Consider the following 22,662-nt stretch of genomic DNA (forward strand, 5'->3'; position numbering starts at 1 on the left):
ATCTAAAAAAAATTGAGGTCAGAATTGTATAAGAATTTAATTTGTTGATGCAATTTTGAGAGCAGACATTAATCTCTAATCTACAAGATTACGGATTGTCTTATCTTCGCCATTTGCTGATAGTGCTAGATATATGATGCAAAATTTTTAGGATACCATGTCTATATACATGCAAGTGGTATGGATATCCAGATCTATTTATCACATATACATGCAATCCAAAGTGGTCAGAAAACACTAGATTTGTTCAAAAGATAGGGCTTAGACCATAGGATAGGTCACACATCCTATGTAGGTTTTTTTAAAAATAATAATATGAGGCATGTAAGTGTATATGTACCACCCTATAAGAAAAACTATAATTTTCATTTTTAATATAGACTTTGGTACTAATTTTATATGTGTGCAGCCAACCATCGTAAGGTTACTCAGTTAGTGTTATAGGGGTTACCCAATTAGTGTTATAGTTGTTACTTTGTCAGTGCAGTACTTTGTTATTTAATTGGAAGGAAAATAGAGTGGAATTAGGAAGAGGGGTGTGATTAGAAAAATAGGAGGCACATGACACGCACATGTGAGAAAAAGAGTGGCTTTAAAAGATTTTTTTGAACAAAAAGTTTACATTAAAAGGTTTTCCTGAACAAATTTTCCTTACAAAAAAAAAATATTAAAACCCCCTTCCTCCACTAGCCGCCGGCGACAAGCCCACCTCCTCCCCCCCCCAGCCTACCTACTCGCCCAATTTAAATCTCCGACCACCGGCACCATCCCAACCCTAATTTCTTCTTCACACATCATGCCCCACCATCACCATCAATCACAAATCTCAACAAAATCAATGGAGGGTGAAAATGTTTAAAATTGGTGGCGAATTGCCCACTGAATGGCGGACTGGTGGTAATTGGTGGCGTAGGCTGTGATTTGGTGCGCAATTGGGGAATTGGGGATCTGATGCGTGTGCGAGGAAAGGGAGTAGGAGCAGCGGCTGGGTTTGTGAGGTTTGTCGTGTGGGAGTTTTTGGTGGCGGGTGGAAACAGTTAGTGAGGTGGCTACTGGTGGTAGCGGCTCATTGGTTGAATGGTGGGGTTTGTGGGAATTTTTGGTGGTCTTGGTTACCTGCGATGGTCAGGAAAAGGTGAAATGGGGGCTGTGGTGCGCAATTGGGGATCGTAAAGGCGGTTTGGTTATAGAGTCCTACTAGATTTCAAGCTGCTCCTTGTATGCTGAATCCTCTCTTTGTGCCGTGCTTGAGGGTAAAATATATACCTTTACAGAATCAGGAGTAGGGCTTCTTGTACAGGTGTTTGATCCTCAAGTTGGAGAGTGGAAGGACTTGCCTTTTCTACCATCCTCTGCAACGCATTACCCTCTTCAGCCTGTCGTCAAATATCTAGACGTGTCTGATCCTGTCATTCCTGATGAGAACAATCATAGGCTTGTTATGCATGTCAAGTGTATTTCTGCCCTCTTTGCCTTTTATCCTGCTACTGCTACTTCGCCTACTTGGAATTGTCTCGCACATGATTTCTGGCCCTGATCTCAGGCCACCACCTTGCTCGACGATGTTATTTATTTTCATAGGCAGAAAAAACCCGATTGCCTTACTGCCTATGATCTGACCAGTAAAACTTGGTTGAAGCTCGCTTACTCTGAGTATTTTCCTGCCCCCTATTGCATTGCTGAATTCCTTAACATGCTTCATTTGGGCAACAATGTTTTGTGCTTGGCTAACTCCTGTACTTATAAAGAGGACAATCAACCACTCAAGACCAATCTTCATCTCATTCTATTCAGAGTCCAACGTACCTCTCCTAAAGAGGTGCTCGTCACTCTTGTTGGTGGCAAGTGCTTTACCTTTGACGGCGAGATCAGAGCCAAACACTACATCCTTATTTAGCTAATTTTTCATTTTTTCAATGTTAGTTTGGCAAGATGTGCTCTATAACCTATAGGTATTCCGACATACTTGACATTATGTGCTCTATAACTCTTTGATGACGAAATCATAGCCAAACATTACATCCTTCTTTAGCTAATTTTTCCTATACAAACAAACAAAAACTACTACTACTATATACTACCTCCGTTAATTGTTATCTGCAACTTTGGAATATTGAAATCTGTTTTTGGTTCTATCAGTATCTGTCAATGGAAATAGAATAGAAACACCGGTTTATTTTTGTTGCCACTGTGTATGAATTCACTTCTCGATTACTTAAGTAGTATATCGAGCAAGAATTGATCTAGTAGTAAGAATTTAAATTCACAACATAATTGGTGTTGAAAATTGCATGTAATCCCGTTCTGCAACTTTTTTGTTAAATGACCTGATTATATTGTTATAACTATTGGGTGACATACAACTAAAAAAAATGAAGTAATGTTTTCAAAATAAATAAATAAATAAATGAAGTAATATTATCAGCAAAAACGGTATCATAGTATATTGCATGTGAGCCATATAATTTACAAAGCCTAATAAAAACTTCCATCTAAAAAATGGTTACATAGCCAAATAAACATAGAACAAGAAGTAGTTTCTCGAGCAACATATATCTCCATCGTTTTTCACCTTCGCCCTGTGCATGTGTATGTGATGTCAAGCTTCAAATCAAAGCTTAATTAGTGTACCAACTTACTATAGCATGCATGTAACATATTCTGATCTTTTGTCTAGGATAATAGTCACATATACTTTGTATTGGTTTAGAACGCGCAAATGTAAAGCTTTATGAATTTACGCGGTATTATTTTTTCAATTATATACAAGTACTTTCTAAAGTAATCTATTACAAATGGTAATTTGTAAAACCATGGAATCCTTTATCATTCAAAGAGTTAGGGACTATAAAAATTAGATAAAGGGAGTATATAAATAATAAAGATTTTTCTTGACCATCAAAATTTATACAGAAATGATTGTTCTTGTACTATTAAGCTTTTGTATGTAAAATGAGTGTATATATTGTATATAAATGTATAATGAATTATTATTACGTATTTTCATTAAAGAAAGAAAAAAAAAAGCCAAAAATTTCTTGGCAAACAATGAATTGTATTCAAAAATATATTTTCTTTGTACCTATATTATACTTTTCCTTCAATTGAAGAAATGTAATTCCTATATATATTGATCCAATTCTTACCACCTAACAAATAATATGAATGTGTTTTAGCTGGGTAGAAATAACTATACTTTTTGTTGTTGTTGTTGATGATGATGGTGATGATGTGGTTCGTCTGGCTCAAAAATCCGATCATGGCAACTATGATCACAAGGGTATGGACAGTCTATCATCTGAAGTCGTCTCCTGTCGTAAAACCAGTCTGCAACTGCCTTTGCTATTCTCTGCAAAGCATAATTGACATTATGTTAGCAAATAACATTTGCATTCGAAAAAAATAAACCACTGAGTTTATACCGTTTTGTGCAAAGCAGGGGAGTCATGACTAAACCATGTTTCCTGCAATTCTGTCTGGCAGTGGGCGTAACACGAATTTATGAACAACCCTCTAGATGGTGACTTTCCCAGTTTACTCAGAGCAGTTAAGAACTCGGACCTAAAATCTGATGAAACAAGCAATATTGTGACAAGATTGTACAGGTGTAATATATGATTCAAATTAAGGAAGAGCAATATTGTTGAGTTCTGTGAACCTTGCATGACAGTAAGCTGATTGGTTGAGCAATTCTTTATGTCAATCTTGCAGTCAGACCAGACGCCTTGAGGATCAGCTACAACGGGTGCCAAAATGTTCTTTATCTGAACACAATAGAGCCACTTCAATCAGTCAAGGTTGGAATTTTTACTACCATACAAGTGAGACCAGATGATTCTATTTCTCAACTTCTAATTACCAAACGAGGATATGATCATACTACATGTTAACATGTTAAAGTATGCGATATTCAAAAAGAACAGGCAGGTATAAGATTAGAGAGAAAGATATCACAACAGTAAAGATATTGTTTTTAGGCAGTTATGAGTTCTAGATTAGAGAGAAAGATATCAACTAACCTGCCATCTATCATATGCTGCATTTAGTATAAAGAGTGGTGCCTTGATCTTTTTTGCCATGTATTGTGGGAAGAAGCACTGAAACATCAATTCCATGCATCAAAAAAGACTGAAGAAGAGAAGCAATCATGGCTTGAAGACTAGAGGTAACCAAAAACCTGAACTTACCAAATCAGGTCTTAAAGTCCTGGTGCAAGATGCAGGCAAAGTCCTTGCTGAACCCTGCTCAAATAAGTAGAGAGTCAGAACTCAGAAGAAAAGGCAGAAATAATGCACAGCTATTAACATTGAGAGGATCAATTCTTAAAAAAGTAGTAGTGTACATGTAATTTGACTATTTGATCAAAATATGAAGCGATATGTGATGCTCCGGAGACATCTTTTCTGTTACATCAAACATGGAGTGTGTCAACGAAATCAACCAGTTGGCAGGACAAGAAAGGATAAACAGTTTTTGTAAAGGCATTGTTTGCTTACACATTGATAAAATAGCCAGCATCTGAGAGGCACTTTACCCTAGCATTCACAGGGAGATGAGCTCGAAAGCTATCACAATGTAAAATGGAAGTCAATCCACCAGCTGAACACCCAGAAAGAATAGCCTAATGCAGCAACTTTTTTCAGCAGTCACGACAAACACGTGTATGTAACGCAAAAGAAGCTAGGAAAACACTTAAGCTTAACCATACATAGAGACATACATTTTTAGCATTTTTCATTCCCTTCAGTAACAAATCCTCAATGACAGCATGCCAAATTCTAGCTCCGCGAAAGTGAAGCTTAGTAATCTACCAAAAGAAATTTGAAAAAGAATTCATCAACAAATTCATGTATAAATGAAAGCATTAACTGAAGATATGTTAGGTAATATATTTACAGAATTGACAGCTTCGACGTCTCCTGTAAATGAGGCACCATCACAGTATCGAATTTTAACTCTGTTCCAATTATAAAAATCTGAAAAATAAACAATTTTTGAGTAAGTTCAAGCTTTAAACAAAATTATGGACTATAATTCATTACATGAGAATTGGTAAAACCTGGATTAAACATTGGATTATTGCCCAAAATTCCAGAAAATGCAAGCTGCTTTTCCATTTTCCAGGATGAACCCAAGTGAGAGTACTTTCGTTCGAGGCATGTTGTGATATTGTTACACCAACCTCCTCCCTGAATATGCAAATACAAAGCTGATAAATCATGCAAACAAACCCATCCTATAAAGACAAGGTGTTCTTGTTATAACAAGACACATTTTACCTCAAAATTATACACTAAGCCTATAAAATCATAATATAACCTCATTAAATTGAGATTTTTAGAGTTGAATTTATTAAAAATGCTAAAAATGTTACTAGGAAAACTCACTAATATATAGTAGGACTAACCTCAACATGAACCAACCAATTATTAACCCCAGATCCATGTCCTCTATCTAGGTGGTATGCAGGGGCACTACCATCTAAACAAACTGCATAACATTACATTTAACACATAAATTAGATTGTACAACCATAACAACAAGAAATAATAATAGCCACTTAATATTAATGCAGCATTTGAAGGGGTCATATATATAATTCTTATCCAAATTTAACAAATTATACTCCCTCCAATGAATATACTCAAATTATACTCGGAAAGTATGACAATTAATTCCGAACAAAGGGTGTGGCACGCAACACAATTTGTACCATGCTACTCACCAGCTCCTTTAGCCACTGCACTTCTGACTTTTGTAATTCCAACATATAAACTTTCTGTTTTCAGAAATACTCCCATGAATATTAGAAGCTTCATCCATTGTTGGATTGTTCTGAAGGTCATTCTGCACATTAAAAATAGACATTGCCATATTAATATAACTTATAAAATAAAATAAAAAAAAAATAAATTCAAAAAAAGGCTACTCCCAGGAAAAGGGGATGTGACTTGCAACAGTAGAACTGACAAAATCAATATTTCACATAATCAATGTGGTATTGAAATTCCTTAATTTCCACACTGTCAGTAAATAACTTCATGACACATAACTTGAATACATAGTAACAAAATGACAGAGGTGATCATGGGTCAAGTCGAACTTTCTTAAAAAAAAGCTCGTCGAGGGGCCAAGTGGTCAGCTAGGTTGGGCCAATCTCCGAACCAGAATTTTTACCCATACCCGCTATAGTTGGGCTGATTCGGCCATGAGTCTACCAATAAAATAGCCTAAAAATGTACATAGCCCATTCCCATCGACAAAGTAAAGAAATTAAGAAGAAGACAAATCATGAAATCAAAACATTCATCACTGAATCCCAAAACAACCAACAAACCTATTTTAAAGAATTTGGTTGTTTTCACATTGTAGAAACAACTCAATATTCTTAACCAATTCTGTAATTTACCTAAACCCAATATCATCCAAAATCCAACATTATAAAACCCAGAAATTTCCCACAAAAAAAAACAACAAAAATGCTAATAACAACAAAGGAAAGATTGAAACTTTATGGTAAAAGACAGAAGATATGGCAGTATATAGATGATTAGTATATAGTAATGATAAATATACCTTGAATGTTGTAAAGAAAGAAAAAAAAAACAGAGGAATAATAATAATTGTGATTACCAAATGGGTAAATACGATTGAAAAGGGTTAAGTATATATAATGAAGTTGGAAACGGCGGAAGCTTTGGCAATAAGCCAATTCCAATAGGAGAGAGAGAGAGAAAGATGGTGTACCAAAATAAGAAAGAGACATTGTATTAGAAATGGAATCAGTGCAACACTTTTTCTTTATTTTTCCTTTGTAAGGTTGAAACGTAAGACGATAACATGAGTATACTTTGGGTTTGAATTTTGGTGCAAAAAGTGGTAAAACCCTATGTTGTGACATTTATTCCTTCTTCAATGAGAAGGGAATATTAGCCTTCGTCAAACAATTAAGTATAGATACATGATGTATGTGCCTAACTAATGGATTTGCGTTTTTTTTTTTCTACTTTATTTTACGGTTGTGATATAAGCCGCTGTTACCTTATTCGTGTATATAACTAATACTAATGACGTATTAGTACTTTAGTCTAATGATAAGAATTAATGGATCCATATATAGCTATTAGTGAAGATACATTATGTAGCTTTCGAAAGTTATGAGTACAAAAACATTGTAGGAGTAATCCATAACTTTAAGGCATGAGATACAACATTTTAAATAACAATTTTTTTTTCGTATTTTGGATTAGAAGTAATAGAATAATTTCTTATATTTACAGCTAAATAAATGTGTTTATCTTGCCAAGGCAACAACACATATTAAACCGATAAGAATATTATATACTGCATATTCAATTCGATTTACAAAATCAAATAAGATATCTCATTTTTCGGGATAAATTTTTAAGTCTAAACAAAGATTAAGATCCGTTAAAAAAATAAAATTAAAAAAAAGATTAAGATAATAATTGACTTATCACTAAGATATTCTTGGTGTTTCCCACCATCAATTAAAGCTATAATTAGTGATTTTGTTAAACTCAAATAAAAACTATAATGTTTGGTTAAAACCCCACAATATAAGCAAGATAAACAACAATACAACAAGGTGGATCAAATAGTATTAGATAATCATCAATTTGTTAAATGGTGATTATGCCTTTTGACATTATAGCACCCAACAAAATTAACAAAACATGCATAGCATAGAAGCACCAATAAATGCGTGATATATGGGCATATTGGAAAATCTGATATCTGCCAGTTGGTTCACCAAGTTTTATATGACCAACCTATGTTTTATGGGCCAACCCTTATGTGGGGTCCTTCTCATATCATATCTAAGTGGTGACATTTTAACTAAATCCTAACTAAATTAAGTCAGTTCAAGTTGCAGTTTCAACCACTGCATTTTAAGGCCAAAATCACTTGTAAATCATAAAGTACAATTAAATTTAATTGGAGTTTTATTGTAACACTAACTTCATTTGAAATTAGTCATCTCTAGCTATAGTCATTTGAGATAAGCAAGTTTAAATGAAGGTAATAACAAACTGTTACATTATTGGATATTTATCGTGTATTCGTGTATGAGGAAGTACTACGCCTCAAGAAACATCAACAAGATCCAAATTATGACTAGATACAGTGGTAAGATAAGTATAGGAGAAATAATAGGAAATAGTTACACCAAATGTGAACAACGATAACAACTTGATAAAGATAGCAGTAAGGTCCACAACGTCAATATTCTATACAAAAAAAAAAAAAAAAAAAAAAAAAAAAGACCAACTAATCACTAATCACTATTGCCTTTACTAATTGCTTTTCTTAATGTTCAACTTGATCAAATACATCTAATTACACACCACACCATTACAATCACTATCACCATCACTATTTACCTAGTGTCAATCATATGAGCATTATTCAAGCATTAATGCTGTAGATATGTAAGTAGTGAACTAATTGGATACTCAAGTTTGGGATGCATCTACATCATATCTCCTTTCAAAGAACCATGTGCCTTGTTTTTATAGCATTAAACATCTTCAAGGAAAAAATAAAAAAGGACTTATGATACAATTCTTTCCATTGAATTGCCTAATACAACTTGATGAAAGCACTATAAAGCTATTTTTGACACCTAATTATTATGGACTTTAGATTAGATTAGATATTTTTATTTAATACTTTTTTTACAAATAAAATACCTTATTAACAAGTGTCTTTCTCAAAATTTCTTCAAAAAAGTGTCACACCATTCACAAATGATGTACTCTTAAAAATTTAAGAATTACCTCTACATTGATGAATCCAAATTCAACTTAAAAACTTGTACCACCTTTGTTCCTTTTAAATTCTTAACGATTTTTTATTTTATGATAAAGTCTGTTGTAATGCCAATCCTTTCACGAATTGAGTGAATTTGTGTATGAAATACAATTAAATCCATTTATTCATACTTGTATAATATAAATCCAAATAGATCAAATGTTTAGTGAGTGGTACATCTATGATGAATGATAATTAACTTAAGTATACAATTACAAGACAATTTCACGTATAATACAGCTTAGTTGCCTTACTTACCAAAAACTATGCATGATTGGCTTAATTAATTGATACATATATTGGACAAGTTTATGCATACATGATTTTGATGAAATATGTCGTGTTTTGTATAACTTCTTGTTCCATGGAGTTGTATCCAAAAGAAGAGATAATTCCATATATAAGTTACTCGAATACACGGTTGTGACAAGTTTTGTCACAAGGGTAGGGGCAATCGATCTTCTGAAATGGTTTCCGATCATAGAACCAGTCACCCACTGCTTTTGCAATAGTCTGCAAGAATGTAACATAAATAAGGTTGTGAAAAATGTTACGGTGAACTATTGTATGAAGCATTATTAAATGAGAATTACGTACTCACTCTGTCCAAAATTAGTTATCACATTATCCTAACTTCTAATATACCATGTATAATAGATTAATAGCTATGTTATGTCTATTTCTCCTTACCTTTTCTTATGCAAGAACAAAAAACCAATAAATCATTATTTTATTGAATTTTGTTTTACCATCCTTAATAATATAGGTGACTATTAGTTAGTTTTAAACTATGAAATTATATAGAAACAGGGGAGTCTGATCGAGTCTCATCATACCGTGCCATCTAACAAGGGAGAATCATTCCTTAGCCATGTCTCTTGGGTTCCTGATTGGCAATGGCTGTAGCAAGAGTTGATATACCACCCTCTAGAGGGTGAGTTACCGAGGGATGATAACGCGGCTAGGAAGTTTTGCCTAAAGCCTGAAACATTGTACAAAGTTCAAGTTTATAATTGTGTCCATCTATAAAATAATCTGCAGTCCATCATTATTGAGTTTAATCTGCATGCTTATTTCTCTCTACATCTCTTGGTTTTTAATATTCGAGTTTGTTCCAATTTTTATTGAATATTTATATCTGAGTTACTTACCATGCATTGTTTGGAGCTGACTGTCTGAACACTTGAGTATATCAGCCTTGCAGTCGCGCCATGTCCCATGACGATCAGCAACACCTGGTGCCAACGTATTCTTTATCTGCAGCAGTAAAATCATCATGAATTCAATGACTTTGGCTTCCTTTTTCACCTTATAATCTATGACAGTCTTAACTAAATTCCCTTGTTCAAACTTATTTTGGTGTGAACTGAGCTTCACTAGCTCTTATATGTACTTATACAGTTATTCTTTATGAAACTTATATATTAAGACGTTCTTTCTAAGGCAATGCATATGAACGTTGTACTTGTTATAGGTAGTTGCTACTTTCACCTATCTTCCTACATTAGAAATCCTTCGAAAACATGGTTTGGAGAAGTTATTATCATACAGATTTACAATTCCATAAATAAATCAATTCAGTCTTTTTCGTAACAAAGTGTATAGGATGCTTTTGATTTCTACTTTATAGCACATGTCCTTGTTCAATTATTAGCTCAGCATAAAAGTTTACAATTATAGTACATTTCAAAATGACTTTCAAACATGATCACATCAAATGGATTTTGTGCAACATTTACAATTTTATTTTGTCTCCCAAGTGTACCTTTCACAATTAGAATACAGATGAGGAGTATTAAAAAAATACGAAGTATATATGAGCAAACCTGCCATGAATCATAGGCTGCATTCAGTAAAAACAGCGGTGTTTGGATCCCCCTTGCAACATACTCAGGGAAGAAGCACTGCATGCAAAATGGTTGATTCTTAAGTCCTTTTATCAGAAATACAAAAGCTAATACCTTGCTTAACCAAAATCAATTGTGCTTACGAGTTTAGGATCGAATTTAGAGGTGCAGGATGTAGGCAAGTTTTTCGCAGATCCCTAACATAAAAACACAAACAATAAGATTAGATCAAAAGGTTTAAGAAAGTTTTTTAAAAAAATTCAAGATTAATCTGTTTAACAAACTTTGGGATGGAGAGAATAATACATGTGTAGTGACAACATCAGCAAATACTTCTTGAATATGTGATGCTCCAGAGATATCCTTGCTGTAAAAAATGACCAATTTCAGTAGTCAGTTTTCAGTAAAAAAATTCAGAAAACAGATGTGAAATGGTTAAGGAGATTTCAAGAATCATACGCGTTAATGAAGAAACCGGCATCAGAGAAACATTTCACTTTGGCACCGGAAGGTAGCATAGCTCGGAAGTTATCACATTGCAGTATAGCACCTAGTCCACCAGCAGAGCACCCACCAAAAATTGCCTGCATTTACCAGATTTTTTAGTGTAAGTTTCTTGAAGTATTAGTAATTATATAATGCAAAATATGTCAAAATCATACATTTTTAGCATTCTTCATTCCTTTAGCCAATAACTCATCCAAAATTGCCCTCAAAAGTCTAGCTCCTCTGTAGTAAACTTTAGCCTTCTGCTCATTTAACATCGAAAAAATTCAAATTAAATTGTTACAAAATACAAATTATACATCATAAGTAAGCTTGGACAATGGTATAGTTGAGGTTTTAGAATTTACATACTGGATCAACAGCTTCAACATCTCCTGTGTAAGATGATCCATCACAGTATCGAATCTTAATTCGATTCCAATTATAGAAGTCTAGCAATCAAAACAACGCGTCTTAGAATAATTATTAAGTTATTAACCATAATAGAAGCAATGTCAAGAAAATTATACAACAATCTATATGAATGTTAATAGGAAGTGAACATATAGTACCAGGGCTGTACTTTGCCTGATTGCTTAGTATCCCGGAGAAAGTATATTGTTTTGTCATTAACTTAGACGAGCCTAGACGAGTTTTGGTACGCTCTAGGCAAGTCGTTGCATTGTTGCACCATGCTCCTCCCTAGCCAAACCAAGAGAAATTACATATACTGCACCAAACATCTTATTACATACATTGTGTCATGTATTATAGCACATTGTTACAATTAAAATGAATTAGTGGCCTTGTTGTAGCTAATGGTATAAGACATTAAGGTTGCGTGCATCTAAACCTTCGAAGTCATGATTTTGCACAAGCAATTATTCTTTTAATCTGTCTCATCATCATCCTGTTGTGCTCCATAGCACGATTCTAGTACATCTTACTAGTAGTAATTCAAAGGTCTTGTAGTAATAAGGTTGCGTGCATCTAAACCTCTAGAACACTATGCATGTTGAAACAGTGATATTGTATATAAAATGTTTTTTTTTTTTCCTTTTTTATATATGTAAATAGATAATTATCATATAAATTAATAAAAGGGTACATACCTCCATATGAATCAACCAGTTATCAACACCAGCTCCAAATCCCTTGTCAAAATGGTAAGCTGGTGGACTCCCATCCAAGCAAACTGCATAAAGTTACAACTTTCTTATATATTTTGCTTTATGTTGAAAAAAAAAAAAAAAAAAAAAAAAAAAAAAAACAATAACACCACCTTACAATGTCACCCTCACGGGCTCTTACTTTCCTCTTAGTATCGAGAGGAAAGATTTTGAAAAAAAGAGCCAATGCTAAATCCCTTAGCCAATCGTCTTAGGGTAACACCACATCGGCAATGTTACTATAGCAGTAAGTCAGTAACTACGGCTTTACGAGTTTAGTAAAGCTAGAACAAAAGACAGTAAATTCACTTATGACTTACCACCTCCTTTAGCAACAGCATCTTGAACAAAAGTTATTGGAACTTGAAAACCATTCACTCCCAACAACATTAAAACACAAACTAGAAACTGAAACCATATTGAATAACACATCCTGTTTCACAACAAAAACACAAAACTTGTTAATATTTACAATCAAAATTTAAACCAAAATGAAATCTATACAGAATCAATTTCAAAGAAAATTTAAGCTTACTAATATCATAAAAATAAATTTTTGAGAAGAAAATTACTTAATTAGCTAAAATAATTAGTCTAAAATTAAGGTAGAAAAAGTACCTGAAATGAGGTTTGCTTAATGAAGCCATTGGAGCTTAAAGGAACTTGTAGTGCTCACTATAAAAGGAAGTTGCCTAGAATAATAATACAAAAAAAGAAAAAAGAAAATAGAGAAGTTCTTTTCTTTGCATAAAGTTAAAGTAGCTAATAGCTATTGGTTTGTAGCTGAGAAGACAAAAATCAAAGATGTAAAATTACATAATCTGTTTTATAGGAAAAAGTCAAATATTTATTAGCTTTTTTCTGACTTAGAAGTGTGTTACAAATAAATAAAATGTAACTTATATATAGTGTTTTCAAATTGGTTTTTATACTGTATTGGTTGACATTTGTTTGCATTTACTTCATTGGGATATTTAAGAAGGATGTATTGGCTATATCTCTTTGTAGGGCTAACTATTACTTAAACTATGATTACTGATTACCCTATCATTTTGAAAAAAGATGTACAAAATATAGAAATCAACTTTTTATGAATGTTGGTTAAAAAGTCTATAAATTTTATGACTTTATTATATTCACTTGATTTTACTTACGTACATGAAGTCATGAACGAACTCTCATGGTTGTTATATGTCAAATTTAATTTTACCGTTTAAAACTAATAACAATTAATGGATCAAATCAAATTATATTTTACTGATATGTATAGAAGCCTAAAGCTCCCTCTCTATTTCTCTAATCTAACTCTACACCTCACTTAATTAGGCTTGCTAGAACATTAATTGCTTACTTAAAACTTAGATACACATGCTTCATATGTCTTAAATCTAGTAGTACTAATTTAATGTGACTTATCACGAATAAACTGACAAAGTATCAATGGTTTATTGTGGTCCTTTTTTTTTCTTTTGAAATTGTTAGATCTAAAATGTTAGGCATTTTTAGCTTTGTAAAAAAAAATTAGGCATTCCATGCGTAATAGTTCTACTGTGCCTAATTGTTAACTAAATTTGTAACACATTTTAAACTTTAAAAAGATCTAATTTATTTGTGAAAAAAAAAAAGTATTACTATAACTATATGTTCTAAGGATTTGTTTGATTATCAATTTTGGTCGTAAGCGCGTGTACATAAAAGAGAGATTAAACCTTAAAATAAGGTTGAATAATCACGGATGAAAAAAAAAAGCTTAAAGTAAAGCATCCAATCTAACAATTAAAAGTGTATGTGGTACTACTAGAAACAAATCATCTCCACTTTTATTCAATTTTGGTTGTTGAAATCTCTTTCTCTACGTACATGGCAATTTTGACAAAGATAGCTAAGAAAACAACCACATAGGTGGACATTGTATTGGATCACTTTCGTCTATTTTCCAATTTGCTGTCAACCTTTATTAGGGACTCAGTCATAGGCTCATAGCGATTACGGAGTAACTCTTTATTTAATTTTCTACATTACAACATCAAATATATTATAATATCAACACGGATAGAAAGATGTTAATAATTATGCTAATGACATTTGACATATATATAACTCAAATTAATGCAAGTATTGAAAAAAAACTAGTGTCGAAGCATATATGACAAACCAACACAATCACATGTAACTATGTAAGAAAATCACTTGCGTGGTTTTTTAACATTCAATCAAAATTATATCCATGGACATATTAGGTTCAATGAGATTGATCATTTTCTAGAGTCGTTAGAGGCTTGCCATAATAAATAACGTCTTTAAACTCATTTTGACCAAACACATTAAAAATATTCTCCATAACTATGCCCCCATCTTTCAATTATAGAGTAAGAACCCTATTCTGAAAGCAAATACTCTTGTTTTTCCGTCATGTATTCTTAACCGTTGATCTATAGAACCGACCGAGTAGTTTCGGATAAGCAAACATGAGAGGCTCCATTGGACATGAATGAAGAAAAACAGGGGCAGAAGGTGGGATGGATTTTAGGCACATGGCATGAAGTAATGATAGTATGTGACATTGTTTAACGCGTTAGTACCGACACTCTGCAAAACATAATATCAGCGCAAATCTACGCCGCCTTAGACTTGACCCTTGTTCTGTTCATTTCCAACTTAGCTGTACATCAATTTTATTCATGCTGTATTTATTTTGTCAACCACTAATCCTTGTTCTCTGTCATTTTTTTTTAATTTTTTTTTAATTTTTTTTTTGGAGAGTACAGTGTATCAAATTACTATTAACACACTTGAGCTGATCAAGAATCAAGAGTGGTCTGGCTTGTCTTGGGCCGAATAACAACCTGGATTCGCGCAGAAATTTTGGGCCGGTTTTTTGAAAATTAAACATGGATTACAAGGCCGGCATGATGCATTGGACTAAAATTAGCCCAAGCGTAGCCCAACATATCAAATTAGTCAAATTTTTTGACATGATTTTCTTTTTGTCTAGAGCTAAGCAGCTAACAACCATGTTTACAGTGTAGTTCAAACAAGAAATGAGAATTAAAAGGAGTGCAAAAAATTGTGAGTGTTGTACTTGAGGCAACCTTGTATATATTGTCAAAATCAATAACTGTATCGTCTAGCATGGTTTGGAAAAAAAATCGAACCCAATTTAGTCATGAGAAAATGAAAAGGAATCTAGAAGCAATTAAAAGGAATCTAGAAGCACATAGAACAGGTGGTGTTATTGAGTATGGACTTGAAATTCTGCACCAATGGGAAGGTGATCACTGGGATGCTGATAGTTTGGGAGCCCACCAGCCACAGAGGGAGAGTCTTCATCAGGAAGTTCTAAGAAGCTCACAGGTTGTATGCAACCGGAAGGCGAAAAGAAAATGTAATCCAAAGTACCTGTAAAGCCAGGGGTGCAGTTGGTGAATGCCGGTTCTCCTCTTGTGCAGGCATAGACGCTGCTCAAAGGAATGGGCAATTCATCAGGACATTCAACCGTAGACTCCAAGGAAGAGCTGCCAGAAATTAGGTAATTGTACACCTGGTAGACAAAAGGGAATAAACATTCAGGTTTTAACCCAATAAGCAGCAGTGGCAGAACTCCTAACTGTTAGGTAAACTGATAGCAGAAGGAATTCATACAAAATTTTCAGGTAAACTGATAACAGAAGGAATTCATACAAAATTTTCTGAAAAAATAAAAAACGCAAAAAGTAGAAAAGTTTACGAATCCTACAGTCGTACCTGATCTCCTGGGATAGAGTTGAAGTCGCCAGTCACAATAACAGAAGGAAAACATTCAAATTTTTCTGAAACTAGAGTTTTGAATTGATCTAAACGCGACAGTAGATATTTAGCTTGAGCTAGCTTAACATCAGCCCATTCTGGATCCCTGGAATAGATGGCAGCCATTCAATAATATCAGAGGAATATCTTTTTCTTGGAGGTAAGAATGCAAGTCAAAGTAGATACATACGAGCCCGAGTAAATCAAATAATCAGAGACTGAAAAATGAGTCAACATACCAATACAAATGTGTATTTGCAATAATAATAAGATGCTGAGAATGGTTCTTTAGTCTAAATGCAGCCATAATTCCAACACAATCACGTTTTAGTCTGACACGAGGATCATTAGGGTCTCCACGGTCGTTTTCAGCACCTTTCTCTGTCGAACCTGAAAATCCACAAAAGACGCATATAAATGGAAGGGTTAAAAAAACCTTGAGTGAAGTAACGTTGACATAATACATATTTGATGTGGGTGGATTTTATTTTTTTTAAAACAGAGAACCTAATGAAAACTACAGCTAAGAAATTAATACTCCGTAGAAGATTCCACATCTTAATTTCTTCCTCATTCACTTACATTCTCCATAATATAGCCGCAAGAACATTTGGGCGAATGATCACTTTAACAGCCATTTAGGTCCAGAACAGCAAGAGGGATCTCAGATGAAAATTGGGGTTATGGATCAAGAAAGATCAGAAGAATAAGGTGATACAGGGGAATTTAGAAGAAATGATAAGTATGGGATTTGCAAAAATAGGAAAGTAATTAGAATATCAAGAGTGGATATCATAATTAGAGAGGAAACGAAAAATAATAATAACCTTGGGTTTCTTCAGCATTTGCATTTCCTCCAGCAACTGACACAGCACTATCCATCACTCTACTATTTGTTTCATCATCAATAGATTTCACTAGATCATTATATTCAATATTTTCTTGTAAGACCAACTCTGCACTGGAGCACGCCAAAAGCTAAGATAAAGAAATAATATACAGGGCAAAACACAAAATAGACTACCAAAAAATGCAATATGAAGTAGGTATCAGAAAGGCTGCAACACTAAGAACAATCTTTTTTTTTTTTGGTAAGTCACTAAGAATGATTTTAAAACATACGAGTAGACTATATGACAAAGGCAGAGTTTTTTGCTCAAAGAATATATTCATCTTTCTATCCAAAACTCACCAGTAGCTAGGTGTCTGCAGAGTATATAATATAAATTAAATGGAAAAGGTAAATAGAATTTGGTATACTCAATTTATGCAGTCAAATATACACACCATAGTCTGTGCCATTAGAAGAACAGGACCAACAAACAGAAATATGTTTTGTGCACATGTGATCCACAAGACAACAACTAGCATAATCATCATTATGACAAAGATCAATATTGAGCTTCGCAAAAAAATTAACAAGTGCTTGAATAAAATACACTCTTAATGATATCTGGTTTCATGAACTATGAGAAACAATTCCGAATTTGTGCTCATGAAATCATGACATCATTTGCCAAAAATAATGGTCATGACATCACGTCTACCAACAACCAAACTACAAAAAATTTAGACGAAAGTGTTTTCTGAGGATTCTATAATTTTTCCATCACTAAAAAAGGTAATAAGTATTTGTTTAAGAAATCGTTCATGCAACAACAAGCTCAAGTGATTCCAACATTTGAATTTCATAAAACAAGGTGACTTGTACCAACCTATAAGCTTTTAACTTCCACTCTCAATTACTTAAGCACATTTACCACAACAATACACCATCCATTATGTGGATTGGGTACAGCTTAGGAGCCTCAATACTTCATATGGCAGACACTGAACATGCAACTGACAAATTAAAGCTAAGCAGCAGAAAATCAGATATGATATCGGCTTGATTATCTTAGATTAGGGAAAAAAACATAGGAATCAGACAGCACCATGTACCTGGTCAGCTTGTAAAAGATTCCACACCCGTCACGCTTTTGGCCACTCCTTTGAATATAGATGCTCGAGTATCCAAGTTGTTCCATATTGCCTCTATAAAAGCTATCATACTCATCTAACTCCTGATACGGCCAGAACAATAACAATTGGAAAAAGAAAAAATAATAATAATAAGTTGGGAAACACATTGCAGCTTTTAACAGCATAGATATAAGAGATGAAACACGAACTATTGTTGTCACAGAGAAGCTAAAGGACCTGTAAACAGAGAAAGTCGGCATCAAAATCTCCTAAAACAGTTAAAACAGCTTTGGAACGAGCCTTCCATCTGCAAATACACAAGACCAACCTTCAGTTAAATTTACTGCTTGGACTTGGATAGAAGTGTGAGATCTTAGTTTTGTTAAAATTAGCACTTACTATGATGCAAGTTATCTCTCCTTTTGATTCTCATCAATTATTATCTATTTCTCAATAAAACCATAGCTTTTAGTCATTTGACTTCTTTCTATCTTTACACCATGCAGCCCTAAAGTTATATATCCAGCCCTTATGTTAGACCCATCTACCATGGTAACCCCAGAACAATCAGTCTCAAATTCAGTAACGCCACATTTTTAATTTTATAACTCGTCACGTAGTTCATAGAAGAAGATATTATCGTCAAATGCTTAAGCAAATCATTCGGAACAAGAACTTCAAAAAATTAAATACTATAGATATACATAAAAGAGTAAAAGCAAAAACCCTCCTTGAAAGAAAGTTCATGAGAAAACGATAAGAAACACGTTAAATAAAGCCAGAATGTTTGACATAATACAGTTGAGCTTCATGAATCAACACCTAGGGTTAATGGTGACATTAAGGTATATAATAGCACAACTCCTTCAACTTTCTAATGTTGTACTAACGCATTTTATCTGCCACACTGCTCATTATCCCCGTTAATCATAGTAAACAAAAATAATGCACATATACAAATAGATACTTGAGAAAAAAAAAATCACATATATTGACAAAATTGGCCATGTACAACAGCATGGATGCATATTATTTAATTACCAACAGATGCAGGATTAAACACCCAATAAATAACCACAATTCAGATAGTTAAGTTACCTGAGGCAAGGTTTTGGGGAGTGTGGAAAATAGGAACTCTTCACAAATACCTACAAAACGGAATCAAATATAAGATCACACCATTAAAACCATAACTGTCCTTTCTTACAAGAGGGTAAGCAAGTTAGTGAGACTGTTCATATAGGTTGACAGACAACTGACTACCATTACCATTACCTGGAATCACTGCAGGGCTAAGAAACATAGCAGTGAGACTGTTCTTCTAACTCTTATATAATTTTTCATATTTTATTATTACCTCCTTGTCAAGGTGTACTTGTATAATTTTTTCTTGGGGTTGCACTCGTTTAGTAAATTTTAGGAAAGAACTAAAATTGGACTTCAACCGCACAAACAAATGTAAATGAAGAATGTAGGGAAAGTAGTAGGCAAATCTGTTTTAATTGAAGTATGTACAAGAATTATATAAACAAAATTTACAGGAGACAGTGTCAAGCTGTAAATCTATCAAGAATAATAACTTGTTGATCCTAAGATTTGTTGTGGGTGATAAAAGAAAAATGTAAGTTGGAAATTTTGTCATAAGTCCTCTCCTCATAATCCCAAGGGAGGAGGGTAAGAAGTTCACAGTTTCTTACTGATGCACCAGTAGCTCATTTTGGATAAATATTTATTGAATTTTAGTCAAATTACTGTAGTACAAGTTCTCCATCAACTTATATGATCTACGCCTTTTTCAATAGTTCAATACAAAGCAGTAAACAATTATTACAATTTAGATTGAAGTTATAGTAAAAACAACCTTTTGGTTATCGCAAGCTGCATACATCCATTTTGCCCAACCTCCTTTAGAGGAAAGCCTGCTTACAGACATTGGGATTATGTTAAGGTTGATTTTGTAGAGGTTCTCCGTTAACAAAATGCAAGGTTACTATAGCAAAACATAACATATGCAGACATGCAGTTTGTAAGTTATCCTTAATGAAACTTCTAGCTCATGACCAGCTACAAACATAAGCAGTAAGTAAAATAGCAAACTTTCACTCAGAAGCTATGTTACTCAGACTGGGTAATCATGACCAACAGGAGTGCACATCCCGGTGTCCGATTCCCCATGTCAATTGTCCAATATCCAATACAAGTACTTAAGGTGAAATGAAGAGTCCAAGTAACATAGCTCAGAATTGATAAACACAAAGATAAGGAATTTCTTCAATTCCGTACTTGTCAATAATTAAAGCACACACATACCTGTGCCAAAATATTATATGATACAACACTGAATTTGTATGCTGCAATACAAAAAAAGGCATGCCAGTCAGCTGCAAGTAAAGAACATAAAAAAGGGCTTCCCGTACATAAGAAGGTGGGGCAATAGTAAGACTTGACATGGTTTACATAAAAGTTCCAGTGATAGTGACCAACATGATCAGCGGTTAGGAATCTAAAGTCAAAAGGTAGAAAGCCCAAAAAAAAAAAAAAAAAAGGTGCATGGCATACAATACTGTACAATTATTAACCCATATAGGAAGGCTAAAATAGATAGCCAATAATTTCATCAAAATATCAGATTCTTTACTATCTTCTGAGGATGGTACCAATGATACGTTCAAGAATTGGAGACTTTCTCTTACGAGCTATCAAGATGAGTGAAGTTAAACTGCTAATCACAAAGCATGGCTAGGAGATGAAACTAATCAGGCTCCCACTGGGCCCATTTCAATCAGACAAAATTTAAATTTATATTATGTGTCAGATTTTCAGTTCAGTGCTTAACATATTATCAGTTCAGAATATCCATGTCATCAAAAACTTGTTACACTTATTAATTACCGATTTACACTCTTTACAGGATTAACAAATTATGCCCCATATCATGAATTGGCAGACTTGATTTCTAGGATAATGTAAAGCACAAACATACCTTCAGGGCTGCTGATCGAAGTTATTTTACTTTGCTCCACAGGAACAAATTTAGGACACAATGGTACCGCTTCCACAGACATTGTGGCGAAATTAGGAAATCTGAATGAAAATCAATTATATGGAATGATTTCAGATATATAATAGGATGTTGAACGAATATCAACAACAGCAGTTACACTACCTCTACTGCTGAACTACTGCATCAACAATCAATTTGAGGCATATAAGTGAAACAATTGGATTAGACATCTGAGTTGAAATAACAATTTAGACTCATCAATTCGAAATAATTGATAATAAGGGAAGAAAACTGGCTAGAACCTACTATAAAAGGGCCAACCTAATCATCCTTTCAAATGCAGAACATCACACTAGAGCTTACTAAAGTAGCACCAACCTAATCATCCTTACAATTTACAAGTGTGCACCACATCAGACTTTACTATATAACTAATATAAGCATAAACCAAATCATCCTATTGAATGTATTGCATTAGCCATCAAATCGATAAAAACAAAAGAATAAGAAAGAATAATTCAACAGTATGCAACACTAGTCAAGCTCATTTTTGTAGTGGTTTTATTAAAGTCCTTGATTTTCTTCTTTTCCATATTTCCTCTTTTCATAAAATTGATTCAATCACTTTAAGGCCAGGCCAATGTCACCAGATATCCCAATTGAAGAAATAAAACTTACATAAATATAAATTAAACAAACAAAAAAAGTTCCAAACTTTCAATGTCATGAACAAAATTGAAAAAAAAAAAAAAAAAAAAAAAAAAAAAAAAACACAACATTAGCAAAACCCATTAAAAATTAACAGCAAAAAATCAAAATTAATGAAAACCCAGAAACGATAACAGCAAAAAAAGGGCATATGTTAATCAAATCAAAAGATTATGAAGAATGCCAATAATCTGAAAGAAATAGAGAAAGAGAAATGGACCTTCGAGAAGAGGAAAAGGGTAAACGAGGAAACAAAGAAAGGGTCTTCAACATCAGTTTTGATTGAATTGATTGACTTTCTTCGAGTTTTCAGAATTATAAAAATGGGGTTATTTTATTTAAAGGAGTTGGTGGGCGCCTGGGCTAATTGTGCGCTCTTCTGGAGATGAAAGTTTGCAAAAATGGTAAGCTCTGTTCTTGAAATACTTTAACGTTTTCACTAATTGGGGAGTAATTAGATTAATGAGGGTTCGGGATGAGCAAATTCGATCTTACATTTGAGTGCATGATGCATATCCTAATCTTGATTAAATAATTTGTTAAGAATGATATCGTGGTTCTTTACTCATAAATGGTTTAGTCTTTTTTTTTTTAAAGCATAATGCACATCATGCTCTCGAGTGTATGATCTAAATTTTACGACAAAAGTGTTATAAAATTATCTTATGCTTTAGTTTGTAAATATTTCAAACCTAGGAGAATTATAAGCATAGAGTTTAGGTTAATATGAAGTACTTAATATTTTGTGGAAAATCCATAATTATACGAAATATTTGGATTTAGGCTTTATTGAATTCAAAAGACTAATATATCGCTTCACCCTCTAAAATCCCACTAAGCAAACAAGAACAAAGCATGTTATGGA

General features: G+C 33.5%; 3 protein-coding genes across 9 annotated transcripts; all 3 read right to left on the reverse strand.

The window, feature by feature from the left end:
- Positions 1–2,418: 2,418 nt before the first annotated feature.
- LOC110692773 (pectin acetylesterase 8-like) lies at positions 2,419–6,876 on the reverse strand. Of its 5 annotated transcripts, none has more exons than XM_021869839.1 (14): positions 6,748–6,876; positions 5,726–5,847; positions 5,408–5,490; positions 5,060–5,189; positions 4,897–4,976; positions 4,721–4,807; positions 4,497–4,621; positions 4,343–4,403; positions 4,188–4,241; positions 4,020–4,097; positions 3,659–3,764; positions 3,423–3,568; positions 3,197–3,349; positions 2,419–2,579 (listed from the first exon to the last, which is right to left on the reverse strand). In XM_021869839.1, the coding sequence occupies exons 2-14, from the start codon at positions 5,844–5,846 to the stop codon at positions 2,493–2,495; spliced, it is 1,311 nt and encodes a 436-aa protein (XP_021725531.1). In that variant the 5' UTR covers position 5,847; positions 6,748–6,876; the 3' UTR covers positions 2,419–2,492. The 5 variants fall into 5 exon arrangements, with proteins under 5 accessions (XP_021725531.1, XP_021725532.1, XP_021725530.1 ...); XM_021869840.1 differs by lacking the exon at positions 6,748–6,876 and adding an exon at positions 6,634–6,727; XM_021869838.1 differs by lacking the exon at positions 6,748–6,876 and adding an exon at positions 6,577–6,724.
- A 2,070-nt stretch (positions 6,877–8,946) lies between these two features.
- On the reverse strand, positions 8,947–13,197 carry LOC110692774 (pectin acetylesterase 8-like). Of its 2 annotated transcripts, XM_021869842.1 has the most exons (13): positions 12,956–13,197; positions 12,658–12,770; positions 12,281–12,363; positions 11,741–11,870; positions 11,541–11,620; positions 11,345–11,431; positions 11,142–11,266; positions 10,989–11,049; positions 10,826–10,879; positions 10,662–10,739; positions 9,987–10,092; positions 9,672–9,817; positions 8,947–9,348 (listed from the first exon to the last, which is right to left on the reverse strand). In XM_021869842.1, the coding sequence occupies exons 1-13, from the start codon at positions 12,982–12,984 to the stop codon at positions 9,241–9,243; spliced, it is 1,200 nt and encodes a 399-aa protein (XP_021725534.1). In that variant the 5' UTR covers positions 12,985–13,197; the 3' UTR covers positions 8,947–9,240. The 2 variants fall into 2 exon arrangements, with proteins under 2 accessions (XP_021725534.1, XP_021725535.1); XM_021869843.1 differs by lacking the exons at positions 12,658–12,770; positions 12,956–13,197 and adding an exon at positions 12,451–12,622.
- A 1,864-nt stretch (positions 13,198–15,061) lies between these two features.
- On the reverse strand, positions 15,062–22,555 carry LOC110692776 (carbon catabolite repressor protein 4 homolog 4-like). Of its 2 annotated transcripts, none has more exons than XM_021869844.1 (10): positions 22,018–22,555; positions 21,069–21,169; positions 20,396–20,436; positions 19,184–19,233; positions 18,323–18,392; positions 18,065–18,186; positions 16,951–17,084; positions 16,363–16,513; positions 16,082–16,229; positions 15,062–15,878 (listed from the first exon to the last, which is right to left on the reverse strand). In XM_021869844.1, the coding sequence occupies exons 1-10, from the start codon at positions 22,068–22,070 to the stop codon at positions 15,570–15,572; spliced, it is 1,179 nt and encodes a 392-aa protein (XP_021725536.1). In that variant the 5' UTR covers positions 22,071–22,555; the 3' UTR covers positions 15,062–15,569. The 2 variants fall into 2 exon arrangements, with proteins under 2 accessions (XP_021725536.1, XP_021725537.1); XM_021869845.1 differs by lacking the exon at positions 22,018–22,555 and adding an exon at positions 19,947–20,004 and having other exon boundaries at positions 21,069–21,129.
- Positions 22,556–22,662: the final 107 nt, after the last annotated feature.

This window comes from Chenopodium quinoa, unplaced genomic scaffold, assembly GCF_001683475.1.
Source record: "Chenopodium quinoa cultivar QQ74 unplaced genomic scaffold, ASM168347v1, whole genome shotgun sequence".
Taxonomy (NCBI): Eukaryota; Viridiplantae; Streptophyta; class Magnoliopsida; order Caryophyllales; family Amaranthaceae; genus Chenopodium; species Chenopodium quinoa.